Source organism: Bos grunniens, chromosome 11 (genome assembly GCF_055505025.1).
Source record: "Bos grunniens cultivar Pamir isolate PY7600 chromosome 11, Bosgru_T2T1.0, whole genome shotgun sequence".
NCBI classification, from domain to species: Eukaryota; Metazoa; Chordata; class Mammalia; order Artiodactyla; family Bovidae; genus Bos; species Bos grunniens.
Window position 1 is genome coordinate 107,351,072 of NC_141175.1, and position 23,361 is coordinate 107,374,432.

The following is a 23,361-nucleotide window of genomic DNA, read 5'->3' on the forward strand; positions in this document are numbered from 1 at the left end:
CACCAGCAAGGTTTTATGAACATTACAGTGTTTAATAACATCAGAGTAGCATTTAGCTTTTTAAACTTAGTTTTAAATAGTTCCATAGATAAATTCTAACCACAAGACAGAACAACTCTTTTCCCTTTTTTCTCCCAGCTTTCTGGGGATGGAGGGGTGGGGGAAGATGTCCTGTGTTACGATCAACTCCTCTATATGTAACTGAAAAATCCTGACAATGGTTATTCATTTTCACTTAGCATGGACATATATCAGGAAGCTACATGGCATCAAAGAAGAGTCAACATAACAGAAAATTTAAAAGTAAAGACTATGATGAGTACAGTACCTACAGTGATGACAACTTTGGTAGCTACAGTCAGGAAACAGAGGAAGATTTTGCCAGTCAGCTGAAACAATACAGGCAAGCTAAAGAAACCTCAAATACTTCTTTAGGATCATCTTTTTCTAAAGAACCAGGGAAAAAACAAAGATTGAAAGGAATTCAGCAAGGTAAGTTTGAAATTGTCTGGTTTTGACTATGAAAACTTTATTAAGATAAACAGGTAGCTATGAAATAAAAACTTAAATTTCTTAGTCCTTTGTAATGGTCAGTTTATTCCTGTGGTTCCTGAATTTGTTTTTCTTTATTTAGTAGACCTTGAGGACAAAAATCTATAGATATTTCAATCTGCATGATATCTTAAAATTTGTATTTAATAGATTTCCTAATATTTTTAAAGTATATAAAATGTAGAACAACTTTCCTGTTATGTCTTTTCCCCTCTCTTCTATATGGTATCAGTATACTGAAAAAAAAATTACCTACACTTTTCAACAGTTACCTTGTGTTACTTTATATTTTAGACCCTATAAAGACAGAATCCTAGAAAGCTATTCTTTTATTAGAGTTTAAAATATAGTGATCCTCTTTGCTGTTTAAATATACTCAAGACTATAGACTTTTTAAAGAATATATGTATTTTATTGAAATATAGTTGACTTAAAATGTTGCAGGTACACAGCAAGATAATTCAGTTATACAAATACACAAATACTATTTTTGAAATTATTTTTCATCATAGGTTATTACAAGATACTGATTATAGTTTCCTATGCTATACAGTAAACCTAAATAAATGCTAGAAATCTAGCATTCTACTCATACTAAGCCAAACAAGTGAAATCAAAATGTCATAATTTTTTTGTTATGTAAAAATTCATAATTTTCTAAATACATATGTATGCAAAAGCTTTTCTACTATACTTGATAAAGGCTTGAGAAAGAACATCAAAAAATAAAAAGAAAAAAGAAGAGATCAAGAAATTGGAAAACATAAACTAAATGAAATGGGGGCACTGAATATGAAATACAAAAAGTGAAACAAACTAGATAAAAATAAAAGATCATCATATAGTCCAGTTTAGTCAGTTCTGTCACTCAGTTGTGTCCAACTCTTTGCGACCCCAAAGAGGAGGACTGCAGCATGCCAGGCCTCCCTGTCCATCACCAACTCCCAGAACCTACTCAAACTCATGGGTGATGCCATCCAGCCATCTCATCTTCTGTCATCCCCTTCTCCTCCCACCTTCAATCTTTCTGATCATCATGGTCTTTTCCAATGAGTTGGTTCTTCGCATCAGGTGGCCAAAGTATTGGAGTTTCAGCTTCACCATCAGTCCTTCCAATGAGTATTCAGGACTGACTTCCTTTAGGATTGACTGGTTGGATTGCCTTGTAGTCCAAGGGACTCTCAAGAGTCTTCTCCAACACCACAGTTCAGAAGCATCATTTTTAAACACAACTGCTCATTAGAAACTTATCTGGAGCTCTGGAGAAAAAAAGCAATACCTGAGCATTTGTATTTTTCAAAAAGTTTCAAGATAACTCTGATATGCATCTGGAATTTAAAAAGTGATTACAGGTCTTTTTGTTAGATCCTAGTTTGGGTGATATGGAGTTCTATTATTTTTCTGTTGACCAATCATGATATAATGGTATTAAGTGAGTAACAGTTACATAATCACAAGAGTAAAAGATGTTTATCAGTTTTCACAATCAATAGCCATACAAAAAATAAAAGAATTACAATTGCAAGCCATAATGGGAACAATGGAAACATAATGGATTAACTTAACAATGTAAAATAACTACAATTTGCCGGGGGGGTGGGGGGTGTGGGAGTCAAGCAGAGTGGTGTAGTAAATGGAAGTGCATACATGCATATGTTTTTATCCACCCAACCAAGGACTATACACATTTTTCTGAATCAGAAATAAGAACAAAACCTAAAGAAATTTTTGGAATGATAACCTATTCATCTGTTATATTGAGGTACATCATCCCTGGGAAAACCAGGACAAGTTTCCATAGAAATTATGGATCACATAAGGGTCAAATTAGCCTTAAAAATTGTCTAGTTAGCATGTCTGCTTCAAGAAAACTGGTGCAAGATGAGGCTGAGGTGAAGTGGTGAAACCCAAACCCTACATAACTTTTTTTTTTTTAATTTTTTTTTAAATTTTAAAATGTAAATTTAAAACTTTATTTATTTTTATTTTATTTTTTTAAAATATAAATTTATTTATTTTAATTGGAGGCTAATTACTTTAAAATATTGTATTGGATTTGCCATACATCAACATGAATCCGCCACGGGTGCACACGTGTTCCCCATCCTGAACCCCCCTCCCACCTCTCTCCCCATCCCATCCCTCTGGGTCATCCCAGTGCACCAGCCCTGAGCATCCTGTATCATGCATCGAACCTGGACTGGTGATTCATTTCACATCTTTTAATTAGCACTGAAAAAAAGAATCCATTATGAGTAAATTTGGTTATTTTTATGGCTTTATTTTTTCTTGATTTCCTAGCAAAATTCCTTTGAAAAATGTGAACCGAGGCTTTGTTGAACTAAAGAGAAAGGAATTTGTCTATACATGTGCTATTGTAATTAGCACGTTTGTTCTGGAGTCAGACATAGTGGTGTTGGGGATCATTCCACTTGGGGAATAAAGGGAATGTGGAGTCCTTGTTCATCCCTTCCTACCTGGGGTTTTTCCTTTCAGACTCTTTCTTTTTGTTCTGTTAATGAATTGACTATTGCGATTTATTCTGAATTTCATTTTTTTCCCCCAGAATTATGAAAGTAATATATGGACAAATGCAGAAAACTTTTTCTATGTGTAAAAAATGATAACACATAAAGCAAAGACCAAAGATAAAAACAATTTGAATCTCTACACTCAGGGACAATTACTATTAATATTTTTGGCAAACATTCTTCTAGAATTTTTGAGAATTATTTTTAACAAAAAACTATACACTGTTAAAACTCGTTTTTTTTTCTGTGAATTGTATTTCTGTCATTCTTACATTAATGAGTAGATTCTAATGCCTACATTCTAATAGATGCACCATAATTTATCTATTAAATTGCTAAATTTGTTTGTTAGTAATTATTTGAGATTTAAGTTGCATCCATTTTTTAAAAATTCTGTGATTAACCCTGCATATTTATACATATCTCATCTTGGCAAACTTTTTTCCTAATAATAAATGCTGAAATGTAGAATTGAGTCAAAAGGCATAGGCACATTTGAAGATTTTTGACCCATATACCAAGCTGATATTCAAAAAAGTATTATAGCAATTTATAACACTTCTGCCAGTGTGCAAAAATGCCAGTTTCTCCAAATCCCTACTACCGTTATTCTTTGAGGTGAAAATTGGTATGTTAATTTTTAATTTCTTTTAATGAAGTGAAACTTTTTTTCATGCATTTATTGGCTGTTTTGTAGATTTAAGATCATTGCAAAACTTAATAGTTCAATATGACTTTGGTAAGATGAGAAATCACTTTGTATTCTAACTTACTACCCTAATATATAATTTTTATAATTTAAGTATTTTTATAATTTAAGTATAATTTAAGATACTTTTAAACATCAAGTTTTTCAAAAGTAAAAGACAAGTATGAATTTTGCTTGGCAATATATGTGATATCCAGAATTATCAATAGAAACAATTTGCTACAAATTAATCACTAATAATATTTCATTGTCTTCCTTAGAGAGGAATGTAATGTTTAATTCTCTTAAAAAACAGAAAACCTCCTTAATTGTGTATTCTAAGGAGCAATGAGAAGGATAAAACTAGATTTGACTTCTCCAGCCATGTGTATCCTTGTTCCTTGCCTTCCTTATGTTGCTAACATCACTTGAGAAACAAAACAATAAGAAGCAGTACCTTAAAGTAAAATGTAAAGATGGAATTAGTTTTTTCATTGAATCTAGAGGGAAAAAAGAATGCACTGTACATTGTAGACTATTTAAAATATGCTATTCTCTGTAAACTAGTAGGTTGGTGTGCTGTTTTATTTATAATGTCTAGAGTACATTTTAACTTTTGTAGGTACTGAGCAGAGGGTTAAAAGTTTTAATGTTGCTCGTGGACGAGGTTTGCTGAAAAAAATCAAACGCAAAGACCGTGGCGGAAGGGTCAACAAAGGGCCAAATGTGTTTTCAGGAACTGATGACTATCATGAGGTAATGAGAATTTATATATATTGAGGATTCTACCTTTTAACTTACTTGGCTGCAAATAAAGCATTGTGATTTTAATGCTACTTTCCTAGTAAGTGAAAAATTTCTAGTGCAGATCAAATGAATATAGATGAATTTCCAAATAAAAGTTTTGTTTTACTTAGTTACGATGCTAGTATACAGGTGCACGTTTAGGTGGCATTGAAATAAAACTGCTAAACTCGAGAGCACTTCAAAATAAAATTGATACGTCTGAAAGCAAACATTTTTGTTCTGTAGGTTCTCTGTTGCACTTTTCCTTCCTAGGGGTCATCTTCCCTAGATGGAAATGGCAGTAAAATGCTTGGTAGCTTGATACGTGGCAGGACCAAGAAGGGAGACAGTGGTAAATTCACTTACTTACTAGGATTGAAATCCTTGAAAGAGAAGAAAGGAGGTATTAATGTTTGGAAGGGTCAATTTATGAACCATGTGTATAGTAGAGACTGAATAAATGTATGTTGAATTGAACTGAACTCTGAACAAATACATTTCAACCTTGTAGTGACTTTCTAGATTAGAGTGATCCAGTTTCTGTATTCTGCCATTGTTCCAGTAAGATTTGATTGAATTATGCAGAGCAAGGGTGGGTTATCAATAGCTGTAACCCTGATTGATAGAAAAGGGATAGTAACATTGTAATTGGAAAATGCTCAGTTTTCTAATCTCTGGGTTTAAAGATAACAGGCAAAGATTTTTTAATATACTCCTTAGTATACTGTTTAGGGAGTTGCTAGCAAGTATGACCTTAAAAAAAAGTTTAGGACCAAATAAATGTGTGAAACCCAGCACATAGTACTCTACTCTGGGTGATTCTTAGTCAACATGAACTTTAAAGGCTCTGAGCAGGTTAGGCAGAAAGAAGTCTGTATGACTTTGTTCAACCCATCATTTCTAAAATTTGCTTCACCATGAACTTTTTTTTCCCCACACACCTACAAACATTCACTCTTAACTCACTATTCTGTGGAATAACAGCTTTGCAAATAGGCTTAGAATTTCTGGGAAACTAACCTGCCTCCCCATCTTTCTAGGCAGCTGTGGTGTCTAGGATGCGCTGCTTTCTCTAGACCAAATCCATGTGAATACTTTCTGAGTAAACCTTCTCCTACATTCAGTACTTATACCCCATACATGAAAAAATGTTAGCTTCCAAGAAAGTATGGTTTTGAGGGAGTTACTGCCTATCTCTGAGCTTCAGTTTGCTTAACCTGTTGTATTAGAGTACAGTATTAAATTAACTCTAATGGCCCCTTCAAGCACTAACATTTTAGATGTTTCCAGATCTAGCTCGCAACTAAAAAATTTCTTAATCTTGTAATAGAAAATCAGAATAAATTCTTTCTTGTGCATTTATCAGATTTAGGACATTTTTCCTTTCCTGAAGAATCTGCCTGTCAAGCAGGAGACGCGGGTACTGTCCCTGGGTTGGGAAGATCCCTGGAGAAGGAAATGGCAACCCACTCCAGTATTCTTGCCTGGAATATCCCATGGACAGGGGAGCCTAGCTCACTATAATCCATAGGTCACAAAGAGTCAAACATGATTGAGCGACTAAAGGGGTTCCCAGTTGCTGCTACTGGTAAAGAACCCACCTGCCAGTGCAGATAGACATAAGAGACATGGGTTTGACCCCTGGGTTGGGAAGATCCCCTGAAGGAGGGTGCAGCAACCTACTCCAGGATACTTGCCTGGAGAATCCCATGGACAGAGGAGCCTGATGGGCTACATAGTACACCTTGGTGCATTTTTCAGTGGGTTTTACTGGGGGGGGGTCATTACCTAATATTTTTACTTTTTGATTTCAGAGTTATATTCCTCAAGTTGGCTTTTTGACTTCTCATGGTGCACTCTTTGGCTGCCTATTTATTACAGCCACAATCCTTGTGGAGAAGGCATATATGAACTGGTCATTTATATCTACTTGTTCTAAGTGAGCCTAGAAATAGAAAATGTTTCTAAAAAAAGTTTTAGTTCAGTTCAGTAGCTCAGTCACGTTCGACTCTTTGCGACCCCACTGCAGCACGCCAGGATTCCCTGTCCATCATCAACTCCTGGAGCTTGCTCAAACTCATGTCCATCAGTTGGTGATGGCATCCAACCATCTCCTCCTCTGTCATCCCCTTTTCCTCCTACCTTCAATCTTTCCCAGCATCAGTGTCTTTTCAAATGAGTCAGTTCTTCACATCAGGTGGCCAAAATATTGGGACTTTAAGCTTCAGCATCTGTCCTTCCAATGATTATTCAGGACTACTTTCCTTGAGGATTGACTGGTTGGATCTCCTTTCTGTTCATGGGACTCTAAAGAGTCTTCTCTAACACCACAGTTCAAAAGCATCAATTCTTCGGCACTCAGCTTTCTTTATGGTCCAAATCTTTCTTTATGGTCCACATCCATACATGACTACTGGAAAAACCATAGCTTTGGCTAGACAGACCTTTGTCGGCAAAGCAAGGTCTCTGCTTTTTAATATGCTGTCTAGGTTGGTCATCGGAGAAGGCAATGGCACCCCATTCCAGTACTCTTGCCTGGCAAATCCCATGGACTGAGGAGCCTGGTGGGCTGCAGTCCATGGGGTCGCTAAGAGTCAGACACAACTGAGCGACTTGACTTTCACTTTTCACTTTCATGTATTGGAGAAGGAAGTGGCAACTCACTCCAGTGTTCTTGCCTGGAGAATCCCAGGGACAGGGGAGCCTGGTGGGCTGCCGTCTATGGGGTCACACAGAGTCGGACACGACTGAAGTGACTTAGCAGCAGCAGCAGCAGGTTGGTCATAGCTTTCTTCAAGGAGCAAGCGTCCTTTAATTTCATGGCTGCAGTCACCATCTGCAGTGATTTTGGGCACCCCCCAAAAATAAAGTCTGTCACTATTTCCATTGTTTCCCCATCTGTTTGCCGTGAAGTGATGGGACTGGATGCCATGATCTTCGTTTTTTGAATGTTGAGTTTTAAGCCAACTTTTCACTCTCCTCTTTCACTTTCATCAAGAGACTCTTTAGTTCCTTTTCTCTTTCTGCCATAAGGGTGGTGTCATCTGCATACCTGAGGTTATTGATATTCCAGGTTATTGATATTCCTCCTGACAATCTTGACTCCAGCTTGTGCTTCATCCAGCCCAGTGTTTCGAATGATGTACTCTACATAGAAGTTAAATAAGCAAGGTGACAATATACAGCCTTGACATACTCCTTTGCCAATTTGGAACCAGTCTATTGTTCCATGTCTGGTTCTAACTGTTGCTTCTTGACCTGTATACAGATTTCTTAGGAGGCAGGTAAGGTGGTCCAGTATCCCCATCTCTTTAAGAATTTTCCAGTTTGTTGTGATCCACATAGTCAAAGTTTTTGGCATAGTCAGTAAAACAGAGGTAGATGTTTTCCTGGAACGCTCTAGTTTTTTTGATGATCCAACTGATGTTGACAATTTGATCTCTGGTTTCTTTGTCTTTTCTAAATGCAGGTTAAACATGTGGAAGTTCATGGTTCATGTTGAAGCATGGCTTGTAGAATTTTGAGCATTACTTTGCTAGTGTATGAGATGAGTGTAATTGTGTGGTAGTTTGAACATTTTTGGCATTACCCTTCTTTGGGATTGGAATGAAAACTGACCTTTCCAGTCCTGTGGCCACTGCTGAGTTTTCCAAATTTGCTGGCATATTGAGTGCAGCGCTTTCACAGCTTCATCTTTTAGGATTTGAAATAGCTCAACTGGAATTCCATCACCTCCACTACCTTTGTTCGTAGTGATGCTTCCTTAGGCCCACTTGACTTCACATTCCAGGATGTCTGGCTCTAGGTGAGTGATCACACCATCATGGTTATCTGGGTCATAAAGATCTTTTTGTATAGTTCTTCTGTGTATTCTTGCCGCCTCTTCTTCATATCTTCTGCTTCTGTTAGGTCCATACTGTTTCTCACCTTTATTGTGCTCATCTTTACATGAAATGTTCCCTTGGTATCTCTAATTTTCTTGAAGAGATCTCTAGTCTTTCCCATTCCATTATTTTCGTCTATTTCTTTGCATTGATCACTGAGGAAGGCCTTACCACTCCTTGCTATTCTTTGGAACTCTGCATTCAGATGGGTATATCTCTTCTTTTCTCCTTTGCCTTTAGCTTCTCTTCTTTTCTCAGGTATTTGTAAGACCTCCTCAGACAACCATTTTGCCTTTTTGATTTCTTTTTCTTGGGGATGGTCTTGATCACTGCCTCCTGTACAGTGTCACGAACCTCTGTCCATAGTTCTTCAGGCACTCTGTCTATCAGACCTAATACCTTGAATCTATTTTTCACTTCCACTGTATAATCATAAGGGATTTGATTTAGGTCATATCTGAATGGTATAGTGGTTTTCCTTACTTTCTTCAATTAAAGTCTGAATTTGACAATAAGGAGTTCATGATCTGAGCCACAGTCAGCTCCTGGTCTTGTTTTTGCTGACTGTATAGAGTTTCTCCATCTTTGGCTGCAAAGAATATAATCAGTCTGATTTCAGTATTGACCATCTGGTGATGTCCGTGTATAGCGTCTTCTCTTATTTGTTGGAAGAGGGTGTTTGCTATGACCACTGTGTTGTCTTGGCAAAACTGTTTGCCTTTGCCCTGCTTCATTTTGTACTCTAAGGCCAAACTTGCCTGTTACTCCAGGTATCTCTTAACTTCCTGCTTTTGCATTCCAGTCCCCTATGATGAAAAGGACAGCTTTTTTTTTGGTGTAAGTTCTAGAAGGTCTTGTAGGTCTTCATAGAACCATTCAACTTCAGCTTCTTCAGCATTAGTCGTTGGGGCATAGGCTTGGATTACTGTGAGATTGAATGGTTTACCTTGGAAACGAACAGAGATAATTCTGTCATTTTTGAGATTGCATCCAAGTACTGCATTTCAGACTCTTTCGTTGACTACAAGGGCTACTCCATTTCTTCTAAGGGATCTTTGGCCACAGTTGTAGTTATAATGGTCATCTCAATTAAATTCACCCATTCCAGTTCATTTTAGTTCACTGATTCCTAAAATGTCAATGTTCACCCTTGCCATCTCCTGTTTAACCACTTCCAATTTGCCTTGATTCATGGACCTAACATTCCAGGTTCCTATGCAATGTTGTTCTTTACAGAATCAGACTTTACTTTAATCACCAGTCACATCCACAAATGGCCATTGTTTTGCTTTGGCTCTGTTGCCTCATTTTTTCTGAAGTTATTTCTCCACTTTTCTCCAGGAGCATGTTGGGCACCTACTTACCTGGTGAGTTCATCTTTCAGTGTCATATCTTTTTGTCTTTTCATACTGTTCATGGGGTTCTCAAGCAAGAATTCTGAAATAGTTTGCCATTCCCTCCTCCAGTGGACCACGTTTTGACAGAACTCTCCACCATGACCCATCCATCTTGGGAGGCCCTACACGGCATGGCTTATAGTTTCATTGAGTTAGACAAGGCTGTGGTCCATGTGATCAGTTTGATTAGTTTCTGTGATTGTGATTTTCATTCTATCTGCCCCCTGATGGATAAGGATAAGAGGCTTATGGAAGCTTCCCATGGAAATAGAAAATGTTTGTAAATAAAATTTATGTGGGTTTAAGACATTTATTTCTGCTTTATTGACTATGCCAAAGCCTTTGACTGTGTGGATCACAATAAACTGTGGAAAATTCTGAAAGAGATGGGAATACCAGACCACCTGACCTGCCTCTTAAGAAACCTATATGCAGGTCAGGAAGCAACAGCTAGAACTGGACATGGAGCAATGGACTGGTTCCACATAGGAAAAGGAGTACGTCAAGGCTGTATATTGTCACCCTGCTTATTTAATGTATATGCAGAGTACATCCTGAGAAATGCTGGGCTGGAAGAAGCACAAGCTGGAGTCAAGATTGCTGGAAGAAATATCAATAACCTCAGATATGCAGATGACACCACCCTTATGGCAGAAAACAAAGAACTAAAGAGCCTCTTAATGAAAGTGAAAGAGGAGAGTGAAAAAGTTGGCCTAAAGCTCAACATTCAGAAACCTAAGATCACGGCATCTGGTTCCATCACTTCATAGCAAATAGATGGGGAAACAGTGGAAACAGTGGTTGACTTTATGTTTTTGGGCTCCAAAATCACTGCAGATGGTGATTGCAGCCATGAAATTAAAAGACACTTACTCCTTGGAAAGAAAGTTATGACCAACCTAGACAGCATATTAAAAAGCAGAGACATTACTTTGTCAACAAAGGTCAGTCTAGTCAAGGCTATGGTTTTTCCAGTAGTCATGTGTGGATGTGAGAGTTGGACTATAAAGAAGCTGAGTGCTGAAGAATCAATGCTTTAGACTGTGGTGTTGGAGAAGACTCTTGAGAGTCCTTTGGACTGCAAGGAGATCCAACCAATCCATCCTAAAGGAGATCAATCCTGGGTGTTCATTGAAAGGACTGAAACTCCAATATTTTGGCCACCTGATGTGGAGAGCTGACTCATTTGAAAAGACCCTGAGGCTGGGAAAGACTGAAGGCAGGAAGAGAAGGGGACGACAGAGGATGAGATGGTTGGATGGCATTACCGAGTCAATGGATATGGGTTTGGATGGACTCCGGGAGTTGGTGATGGACAGGGAGGCCTGGCGTGCTGTGGTTCATGGGGTCACAAAGAGTCAGACACGGCTGAGCGACTGAATTGAACTGAAGACATTTAAAATAATCCTATTGGAGTAGAGTATAATCAGTTTCTTTGCGTTTTCATGGGATACACACGTGTGTGTATATGTGTATATATATGTATATATGTGTATATGTGTGTATCTATATATACTTTTTAAAAAGAAACTCAAAAGATTATGTTTTCCTGGTATTCTGATACTTTTTTTTTTCCCCAGACATCTGGTGAATTATATCATTCATCAGTTGTGAGCTCTGCGGATCAGATTTAACTTTACCTATCTATTGCCTCAGGCATTTGCTATGAGAGATTTCAGTAGATTGTGCTTTATTCTCCATAGTCTAGCAAACTGAGGAAAAAGGGAAAACTGATATCAATTCAGAAAAGTAAATAGTTATGAACCTCCTACAGTGTGCAAGGCACTGTGCCTGCTAGGAGCTTGAAAAGCAGTGCTCTTTTATAGAGCTCATAATTTGTTGTTAGTCAGCCTTCTTGTACTTGCAGCAAAAGTTGAATAGGGGCCTGAGGAGAACTAAGGAAAGCAAGTAGGGCTGTGAGATTTCCTATCATATACTGCTGCTGCTGCTGAGTCACTTCAGTCGTGTCCGACTCTGTGTGACCCCATGGACGGTAGCCCACCAGGCTCCCCTGTCCCTGGGATTCTCCAGGCAAGAACACTGGAGTGGGTTGCCATTTCCTTCTCCAACGCATGAAAGTGAAAAGTGAAAGTGAAGTCGCTCAGTCGTGTCCGACTCCTAGCTACCCCATGGACTGCAGCCTGCCAGGCTCTTCCTTCCATGGGATTTGCCAGGCAAGAGTACTGGAGTGGGTTGCCATTGCCTTCTCTGTATCATATACTAGTTTTTCTTAATTTTCTTAAATTTAAAAGTTAAAGGTAATATATCCTCAATTTTTTTCCCTAAAGAAAATACAAAATAACCACACGCACAAGCAATCTATAACTCTGTAGAAATTCATCTAGAGATACACAGTCTTAAAGGTAGGGGTATATTCTTTTAGTTGTTTTTTTCTTTGTCTTTATTATTATAAACTCGGATCACTTTTTCACTTGGTAAGGTATTGTGAACATTTTGTGTCCCCAGATTGTCTTTCCATCTCATGATTTTTTAAATGACTTTATAATATTCTAAATGTACCATAATGTGTTTTATTTGTGTTCTAGTTTTAGATGTGTAGAGTATTTCCTGCTTTTGTTTGTTTTACTTGTAAATAATTCTGCAATGGTTATTTTTGTGGATAAATCTTCATGTGCCTTCCTGGTAATTCCTTCAGAATTTCATGCTGAAAAGTACAAATTTTGTGTCAAACAATATCGGTATTTTAAGTTTTCAACCAACTATACATGAAAGTGCATATTTTATTGTGTCTTTGCCAAAACTGAGTATTATTATTAAGTTTAAAGTTCTCACAATTTTATTTTGAAAAATGTAGTTAGATGTCTTCATTAAATTAGAGACAGGGTTGTTTGCAACTACCAGTACCAGTAAGCAGTTTTCCAAAAGCATGCTTTCATGCATCGCCTCTCTCCAGGTAAATAAATAGCATCATAATGTTCAGTCTTCACCACTTTTAATGATCAGTGTGTACTGCTTTCTAGATCCATTTCAGTATGAATTTTAATGTCTTTTTAAATACTTCATATGTTTTATTTAAGTAAATTTTTTTCTTGCAGTATAGTAAACCAGGGAAAAGATGGAAGATTATGACTCAGGAATTTATTAATCAACATACAGTGGAACATAAAGGAAAACAAATCTGCAAATACTTTCTGGAAGGGAGATGTATTAAGGTAAATTTATAGGGGTATCATAAATCACTTTAACTTCTGAAACAATCTTTAAAACTTAAGGTCATTTTAGGGGGTAGTGAGTGTTTTCTCATATAGTTGGAATAAAACTAGTTCTTCAAAATGGATCTTGCATTGAATACTGTATAATTCATATAATTATATTCTGGGACAATAATATAGCTTGTTGAAATCAGATTTTATTTTACTGACACATGATGCTATGTGGCACGTACTGCTCAAATTGGCTTACTAATATTAAATGTTTTCATGTTTACAATGATGCAGTAAAGTTCAGTTACTGTTATTATTCTCATTTTAATCATGGTCAAACCAAGAGGTTAAATGAGTCCCCAGGGTAGCTCAGCCAGACATGGTGAGTGCTGGAGCCAAGCAGTGTCCTCTGAGGTCATGTTCACTGTTCTGCCTCTCCGCCCAAAGCCACCTCCACTATCCTGGGCAAGAATTCTAAGAGATTGTTTGAATTACTGAGCTCATTATTTAAAGATTGGAGATATGACCATGGTTCTACCATGAAACACCACAGAGAAAATTCAACTCAGTGGTTTCTTTTTTTTTTTTTCTTTTTTTGTGAACAGGGAGATCAATGTAAATTTGATCATGATGCAGAGTTGGAGAAGAGGAAAGAGATCTGCAAATTTTATTTACAAGGATATTGTACCAAAGGAGAGAACTGCATTTATATGCATAATATCCTTTATTAAAAATGTTAACCAAAATATTGTAGTTTTCTAGTGTCATTGAGGCTTTAAAAATCTTAAGTACAATCTGGAAAGCCTAGTTTGGTTTTATTTATTTATTTATTTTATTTTTTAACTTTACAATATTGTATTGGTTTTGCCATATATCAACATGAATCTGCCACAGGTATACATGTGTTCCCCATCCTGAACCCTCCTCCCTCCTCCCTCCCCGTACCATCCCTCTGGGTCATCCCAGTGCACCAGCCCCAAGCATCCAGTATCGTGCATCGAACCTGGACTGGCGACTCATTTCATATATGATATTATACATGTTTCAATGCCATTCTCCCAAATCATCCCACCTCTCCCTCTCCCACAGAGTCCAAAAGGCTGTTCTATACATCTGTGTCTCTTGCTGTCTTGTATACAGGGTTATTGTTACCATCTTTCTAAATTCCATATATATGCGTTAGTATACTGTATTGGTGTTTTTCTTTCTGGCTTACTTCACTCTGTATAATAGGCTCCAGTTTCATCCACCTCATTAGAACTGATTCAAATGTATTCTTTTTAATGGCTGAGTAATACTCCATTGTGTATATGTATCACAGCTTTCTTATCCATTCATCTGCTGATGGACATCTAGGTTGCTTCCATGTCCTGGCTATTATAAACAGTGCTGCGATGAACATTGGGGTACACGTGTCTCTTTCAGTTCTGGTTTCCTCAGTGTGTATGCCCAGCAGTGGAATTGCTGGGTCATAAAGCAGTTCTATTTCCATTTTTTTAAGGAATCTCCACACCGTTCTCCATAGTGGCTGTACTAGTTTGCATTCCTACCAGCAGTGTAAGAGGGTTCCCTTTTCTCCACAGCCTCTCCAGCATTTATTGCTTGTAGACTTTGGATCATAGCCATTCTGACTGGCATGAAATGGTACCTCATAGTGGTTTTGATTTGCATTTCTCTGATAATGAGTGATGTTGAGCATCTTTTCATGTGTTTGTTAGCTATCTGTATGTCTTCTTTGGAGAAATGTCTATTTAGTTCTTTGACCCATTTTTTGATTGAGTCATTTATTTTTCTGGAATTGAGCTGTAGGAGTTGCTTGTATATTTTTGAGATTAGTTGTTTGTCAGTTGCTTCATTTGCTATTATTTTCTTCCATTCTGAAGGCTGTCTTTTCACCTTGCTTATAGTTTCCTTGATGTGCAGAAGCTTTTAAGTTTAATTAGGTCCCATTTGTTTATTTTTGCTTTTATTTCCAATATTCTGGGAGGTGGGTCATAGAGGATCCTGCTGTGATATATGTTGGAGAGTGTTTTACCTATGTTCTCCTCTAGGAGTTTTATAGTTTCTGGTCTTACATTTAGATCTTTAATCCATTTTGAGTTTATTTTTGTGTATGGTGTTAGACCTAGTTTGGTTTTAAATTTAAAATAACACAGTATGTAAACCAGATCTCTTCAGCCTTTGCACTTCAGAAGGTCAACTGAGTTTTTTTCTTTAGGGAAATGAAATAACTTCCCTTTGGAAAAAAAAATCTGAAATAAACATACTTTAAATAATATTTATAAGTATTTCAAGAGGCTGTGCTTTCTGAAGGAGTTGGCAACATATTTATTCTGTGAATTATTATTTAGTTGCGTTCGTAAGTAATAAATTATCATTATTGGAAATTATGAAATTCAAGTATTGTCAAATCTTACCACCTAATGATAAGCACTACCCTGTATATTCTTCCCTACTTCTGATACATTTAAATTGTATTCCTGCCTCTACCCATGTGGCATTTCACTGTATATGGTCCATATATATATATATATGATTTGTGTTGATGTATGAAAACCAATTTGTAAAGCAGTTATCCTTCAGTTAAAAATAATTTAAATATATATATATATATATATGAAACATTTCCTTCGGTAAAGACCTTATTATTTCCCAAATGGTTAGTTCATTGTCTCCTCTTCACAGATTTAAAAGGTCACCTGCCCATATTCTAAGTTTTCAGCGAACATAGTTCTGTTTCTGTACTATACCATTGTACCTTGTGCTATCTGACCATTCTGCTCTGTAATAGTATGTTTGATACTTACTAAGGCCAAATACTCCTTTTGTATCAAAATGTTATAATAAATTTGTCTTATTCAAACAATTTATTTTTTAAGATTTGATGTATTTCTTTAGAAACCAGACACCTTATTGAACTGTTTCTGAAATCTTTCCATCTATTCTTATATTTTTCTCCATAGTCATGCCATCTGTGGCATGACAATTTTAATAGTATTGGCTACACTTCCAAAAAATGTTAAATACTAGGTATTGTGAAGCATAAAACATGTTTCAAAGGTAATGCCCTTTTGCTTTGGCTTGTGGCTACAATTTTAAGATTGATTTTTAAAAAAATAGAGTTAAGTATGTAAATCCTTCGGCTTCCTAGGTGTCTCAGTAGTAAAGAATATGCCTGCCAAGCAGGAGATTCGGGTTCGATCCCTGGGTCAGGAAGATCTCCTGGGGAAGGAAATGGCAACCCACTCCAGTATTCTTGCCTGGGAAATTCCATGGACAGAGGAGTCTAGCAGGCTACAGTCCATGGGGTTGCAAAGAGTCAAACATGACTTAGAGACTAAACAACAACATCTAATATATATCCTTATTTTACTAAGAGGTTTTAATATTAAAAAAACTTGAATTTTATCAGTTGTCTTTTGTATCTGCTAAGATAATCACATGATTTTTCTTTCTTGACCTTATCATTGTGATGATTTCAGTAATAAATTTCCAGAAACTACTCAGAAATTCCCAGAACATATACCAGCTGAAATGGTATATTTTTCACTATACTTCTAGATTTAATATTTTCTTTAGATCTTTGTCTCCAAAATTTTAAGATTAGCCTGTGGTTTTGATTGTTTGGATATTTAACTTTAACATTACATATCAGACCCCTTTATTTTCTTCATAGATATAAACATTTGCTGAAAATTTATTTGTTCAGTATTTTGTTTTATTGTGGAAAGTAACAGAGTTTACATAATTAAATTATACCATAGCCATTATAAATAGCTATAGCCGTTTTTACTTAAAAAATTGTTTTCTTGAAAGAGAGTAGATATATATATATATACATATGTATAACTGAATCACTTTGCTGTATACCTGAAACTTACACGACATTGTAAATTAACTATACTTCAATTTTTAAAAAATGGTTATTGAAGAAACCTCAGTGTCCATTGCAGCTCTACTTACAATAGCTAGGGCATGAAGGCAACCTAGATATCCACTGACAGATGAATGGATAAAGAAGTTGTGGTACATATACACAGTGGAGATTACTCAGCCATGAAAAGGAACTCATTTGAGTCAGTTCTAATGAGGTGGGTGAATACAGAGTAAAGTAAATCAGAAAGAGAAAAACAAATATACGTGGAATCTAGAAAGATGGTACCGATGAACCTATTTACAGGCAATGGAGACACAGACACGGAGAACAGACTTGTAAACACAGCAGGGGAAGGAGAGGGAGGGACAGATTGAAAGAGTAACGCAGAAACATATACATTATGATATGTAAAATAGATAGCTGGGGGAATTTGCTGTGTGACACAGGGAGCTCAAACCTGGTGCTCTGTGACAACCAGGAGGGGTGGGATGGGGAGGGAGGTGGGAGAGAGGTTCGAGAGGGAGCGGACATAATGTATACCTATGGCTGATTCATGTTCATGTACGGCAGAAACTAACACAATTCTGTAAACCAATTATCCTCCAATTAAAAAAATAAAATTGGTGTAACTAACAAAAAAGAATCCACCAGCCAAGGCAGGGGACACAGGTTCAATCCGTGGTCCAGGAAGAGTCCACATGCTGTGGGGCAGCTAAGCCAGTATGCCAAAACCACTGCGCCCCGTGCTTTGCTACTGCCTAAGCCTGCACACCCTAGAGCCCGTGCTCAGCAACAGGAGAAGCCAGCGCAGTGGGAAGCCGGTGCCCCACAGCTAGAGGGCAGCCCCCAGTCACAGCTAGAGAGAGCCTGCACACAGCAGTAAAGGCCGAGTGCAGCGAAACATGAGTGTAAGTAAATGAGTGACATTTTAGAGGAAGTACTAGTGGAGTTAGCTAACTATCCAAGCTCTATTTATATGTAACATTTTCCTAGCATGGTACTCTCAACAAACTATTGAAACCTTAACATGACTCTCTTGATGAGTGGTGAAAACAGCTAGAATTTGCACTAAATTTTAGACATAATTTATTTACAATGGTAATTTGGGAGATGATTTGTAAATCTTGATCGAGAGCTCTTTTTAAGGAAGTCTGTGTTAATTACCCACATTACTAACTCTACTATTATAGAAGACATATATATCTATCACTGACAGAAAAAATAATACAGTTTGTACAGTCAAGTTTTTTAAAACAGAAAAATTAAGCTCTTAAAAAATTGTTTTCTAGTTCTAATAGAGTAGAAGAGACTTAAAATTTTTGAATGTTCTGCGACAGCATACTTAAAATATTTAATCTTAAAATTAAAAATTAAATAATCTGTGACTGTTGAAAATTTAGTATAATATATGGTAATAAAGTTATATTGATTTCACAGTTGTATTTTTTGTTTTAAAATATGAGAGTTTGATTTTACTTGGTCTGTTCCTTAATATTTTTATTTACATGAATTTCCATGTAAGTTCTATCATAGTGGAGCAAAATGTTACCAAGGAGACAACTGTAAATTTTCACATGATGATCTGACTAAAGAAACAAAGAAACTTTTGGACAAAGTGAGTAATATTTTTGCACCTTGATTACAGATTCATTAGACTTTAATCATGTTTTATAAGTCATATTTTATGCCTGGAGAATCCCATGGACAGAGGAGTCTGGCAGGATACAATCCATGGGGTCGCAGAGTCAGACACGACTGAGCAACTTCACTTTCTTGCTGAGAAAGCAAGGACTTATTATTTTATGTTTTATTTTGTTAATGTAGTGTGTTAGAAAAGCAGGAATATTGGACTAAGAATTAAGAATATTTTGTTCTTATAAGATTCAATTGTGATGTACATGAAACACTTTGTACCACTCCTGGTAAAGAGTAAAAGCTCAGTTAGTGGCACCTATTACAGTTCTTTATTTATTAATGATAGCAAATAATATAATTGCCTTAACCTTAAAAAAAAAAAAACTTTTGTTCTTATCATTGTTCTGCCATTAAAAAACAGTCCATCACAAATTTTTTCAACCAGTCCATCATAAATTTTATTTTTCTTGGTTGAGCTCTTGTTCAAATGTCATTTACTTTCCAATTTTATTTAGATATAATTGGTATACAACACTGTATAAATTTAAGGTGTACAACATAATGATTCAACTTACATACATCATGAAATTATTGCAAGCTTAGCAAACATCCATTATCTCAAAGAAATATGAAATTAAAGAAACAGAAAAGATTTTTTTCCGTGTTGAGAAGGGTGTTAGGACTTAACACCCTCAACAGATTTCGTGTATAACGGTCCAGCGCTGTTAATTATACTCACCGTGTTGTGCCTCACATCCCTAGTACTTACTTACCTTATAACTCGAAGTTTGTACCTTTTTAGTGCCTTCATCCAGTTCCTCTGCTTTTGGTAACCACAAAATGTGATCTCTAAAAAAGCTAATTTACTTTGAGAACTATCCTTTACCTCTTTGAACCTCATATTCTTTATAAAAAAGTAGTTCACTATCTCCGATCTATTTCAACTTTAATACTATATTTTTCTGTTAACAAAACTAGTTTATTCAAGTCTTCTCAGTTTTAAATGTGAGGAAGAAAGCTTGTTTGGAAATAGTAAATCTTGGCCAATTATCTTTAGGTGTTGAATACTGAAGAAGCTGCAAATGAAGACGAAAGAGAATTAGAAGAACTTAGAAAGCATGGCATAACTCCTCTTCCCAAACCACCTCCAGGAGTTGGACTTCTGCCAACCCCACTGGAGCATTTTCCCTTTTCTGATCCTGAAGATGGTTTTCAGACAGATCTCTCTGATGATTTCAAGAAAATTCCATCTCTTTTTGAAATAGTTGTAAAACCTACTGTGGATTTAGCACATAAAATTGGAAAGAAGTAAGTTAAATTTGCATTCCTTCCAATGAATATTCAGGGTTGATCGCCTTTAGGATTGATTGGTTTGATCTCCTTGCTGTTCAAGGGACTCTCAAGAGTCTTCTCCAACACCACAGTTTGAAAAAATCAGTTCTTCAGCACTCAGCTTGCTTTATGGTCCAACTCTCACATCCATACATGACCACTGGAAAAACCATAGCCTTGACTAGGCAGACCTTTGTCAGCAAAGGTCCAATATCCATTTAGAGATGTAATGCTCTTATTTGCCTCTTTTCTTTGAACTAAGAAATATTCTTTTGTCCACAGGCCACCAGCATTTTATAACAGTGCCTCACCACCAGGACCACAATTTCAGGAAAGCAGCCCACATCCTCAACATGTCTATAGTTCTGGGTCCAGTCCAGGTCCTGGCCCTAACATGTCTCAGGGACACAACAGTCCTGTGATCCACCCAGGCTCCCCCGGACACTGTCCTGGCCTACCAGTGCCACAGAGCCCACCTTTGCTGCCTGGCCCCCCAGGAACTGTGGGCCCTCACGGTCAAGCCGGAGTACTTGGTCAACCGGATACGCCTTTGACACCACCAAATATGAGTGGTGCTTACCACTGCCCGGGCTTTCCAGAACACGTGATGAAAGTATCTAGAGAGAATCACTGCTCTCCAGGCTCATCGCACCCACCTGGTGAAAGGCAACTCAGTACCAGCTATGAGTCCTTACAAAATCCCGCTGAGTTTTATGATCACTACTATTCACAGCATGCTGTCCATAATTTTCAGCCACCCAGTCACTCTGGTGGTAAGTTTACCTTTCTAAATAATTCATTTCTAACTTAAAATATCTGGAGTCCTATGTTTCTTTAGCAACAAGAAAGGCATGTGTGTTTTAAATAAAGGAAAATATGATGAAATTGAAATATTAAAATGTGTTTTCAATTTAACCAAATATTTGTAACAGTAGACCTTGAGATAACTTTAAACAGTGCTTACTGTTACATGATAATCTGATAATCAAATGTGATATTGTTGTAACTCAGTTTCTTACAAGGCTCAGCGGTATTTGCCTCCTGGAGTTTTGCACTCAATCAGTGTCTTGTGTCTTTTTGTGCTGTGTATATAGACGGGGTGTGGCACGGTGACTTTGCCCAGCACCAGGCTCCAGTTGTTCCAGACTCACCTAACCGCGGGAGTGGGTCTGACAGCAGCAGTAAGGTGGCAGGCCATGGTGCCCTGCCTGCGCTGGGTCTCCTCCCTGCTGTCCAGAGAGCTCTTTTTGTCAGACTTACTCAGAAATACCAAGAAGATGAAGAGCCAAGCAGCACCCAGCCTCAGAGGGCACCGAGCAAGGAAGAAGGTGCGTCAGGTGTCACGATAGCGTCATATCTATTTGGATCTACATATTCTATTTCCAGCTACCACTACTGTCTTCTTGGGATTGATTGTCATTTCCAGTGCCATTGATGCATTAGTAATTAATTGCAATAGGTTTGATTTGAAGCAATAAATCAGACTGAAGTGTGAGGCCTTGGAAGCACACTTGTTATTAAGCTTTGCTTTTGAAGAGAAATAGAACAGAAACAAGATAGCCTTGAGTTTAAGAATTTTAACTTGTAACTCAAGTTCAAAATTATTTGGTGATTAGATTTTTATGGGCAGAGGCTGTTTCCTTCAGGTTCTGCTATACTATTAAAGGATATTATTTTTAATATAAAATATTATATTTTAAGTTTCCCTTAGTATTTTTGATACAGATAAGTCTACAGCAATTAGTTAATTCAGTTAAGGGGAGAAAACTTGAAATCAACCAGTTGTTATTATGAGTTAAAAAATTGATATGTTTGGCCACTCTTAAACATGAAATTAAGGGCTTCCCTCGTTCCAGTGGTTAAGAATCTATGCTTCTGCTGCAGGGATCAGAGAAGTTCACATGCTGTGAGGCATGGCCAAAGATGAGCAAAACATGAAATCTATGAATGACTATGTAAAACTGGATAACGCTAGTAGTCACAAGTTATATAAACATTGTTACATTTGGAAACATAGTATTAAACCTTCATTTATTTACCATGACAGGGAAATGAGGAATTTCTAATAAGTTAATTTCCTGTATAATTTATATTTACTCCTTTAGGTGCTAATTTTAAGAAATAATCATTTTAATGTGAATCTTTCTTTAAAGTGTAACAAAGTCTTATATTTTCATAAAGAAAAAAATTAAAACTTTTCTAAATGACATAACATTTTATATATAATACTATAAAATTGGTAATGTTTTATAAGGCTTGTTTTCTCGGAATCAGAAAAGATCTTAAACAGATTTTTTTGTGTTTGTGTTCATTCTTGCAAATTTTATTGCCTTTGTGAATTTATTTGTCCTTTGATAAAAAGCTGATAGGAACCTTTTAATCATTTTCTAGTACCTGCTTTCCACTGACTTCTCTGCTGTTCTACTTTCTTTCTGCTCCATATTCATTCTTATTCCAGAAAGAATTTAAGACTGTTTATAAAATATGTTTATATGAAAGTGAAAATTAAATAGCATCTTACCTATTTGGATCGGATTTGGATTAAGTACCAAATTCTATGAGGAGTGAAACTCCTACACAGAAATGTTTAAAATAACTACAGTTATTTTAAATAACAACAGTTGAAAGTGAACCACAGGTCTAGCTCTAGACTTTCTGGAGGTCAGAGAAAAAAAAGAGAGATCCAGTGTCTAGAAGTAGTTTTTTTCAGACACTGAGGTATGAATTAAAGTTTTTGCCATTGTGATATAGTGTATACTATTTTAAAGGCACATCCTCCCCTAAATGAGTGCTTGTTCTGTAGCATTCTTCTGTTCAAACTAACTGTGTAATGCTAAATTTCCATATGACAGAAATGCATTGGTGAGCAGTGAGATAAAAGTGAGAATATATGTGCTACTCTATTGATTCAAGATGTTCTATGATATACGTAAGTGTGTGTGTGTGTACATATATATATGTACATGGCTAATTCAGAGATAATCTATGTATGTTTTAATGGAGAGGAAGGAGACCCACCCTCCTGAGGCATCAGTTTTTATTTCCTTTTCTACTAGAGGGAAGACCTCTGATGGTTAAGCTTCTTAACATTATGGCTCACGCTGAAGTTACATAGGCTTTAAGAGTAAGGCCCAAAGTTCTTATAAAGTTAAAGTATGTAAATTTTATGGTGTTAGTTGCATTTTTTGCTTTTAATTTAGTGTTTGAGTAATATATTCACAAGGTCAAACATTTAAAAATATATGAGAGAAAAGCCTGGGGCCCATATATGCTCAGTTCCCTTTGCTTTCCTAACCATCATTGTTAGTGTTTTGTTTTCTTTCCAGGTTTTTTTTTTTTTTTTTAAATAGCTCTCCCTTGTTATCTGATAAATCCAGAGGTATGAAATTTAAGGGGTTGCTTGAATTAAAGAGGGCTTCCCTGGTGGCTCAGATGGTAAGGCGTCTGCCTGCAATGCAGGAGACCCGGGTTTGATCCCTGGGTCGGGAAGATCCCCTGGAGAAGGAAATGGCAAC

At 36.7% G+C, this 23,361-nt stretch overlaps 1 protein-coding gene across 2 annotated transcripts in view; it reads left to right on the top strand.

Annotated features, from left to right (window-relative positions):
* Nucleotides 1-23,361, top strand: part of ZC3H6 (zinc finger CCCH-type containing 6) — a 76,632-nt gene that overhangs the window by 45,469 nt on the left and 7,802 nt on the right. Inside the window, exons 4-11 of one of the 2 annotated variants that reach the window (XM_086328350.1) lie at nt 240-492; nt 4,394-4,527; nt 12,895-13,011; nt 13,608-13,719; nt 18,385-18,494; nt 19,572-19,822; nt 20,129-20,619; nt 20,941-21,174. In XM_086328350.1, coding sequence (XP_086184476.1) covers nt 240-492; nt 4,394-4,527; nt 12,895-13,011; nt 13,608-13,719; nt 18,385-18,494; nt 19,572-19,822; nt 20,129-20,619; nt 20,941-21,174 — 1,702 coding nt within the window. The remainder of the gene's footprint in view (nt 1-239; nt 493-4,393; nt 4,528-12,894; nt 13,012-13,607; nt 13,720-18,384; nt 18,495-19,571; nt 19,823-20,128; nt 20,620-20,940; nt 21,175-23,361) is intronic. The other variant, XM_086328351.1, reaches the window with a different exon arrangement.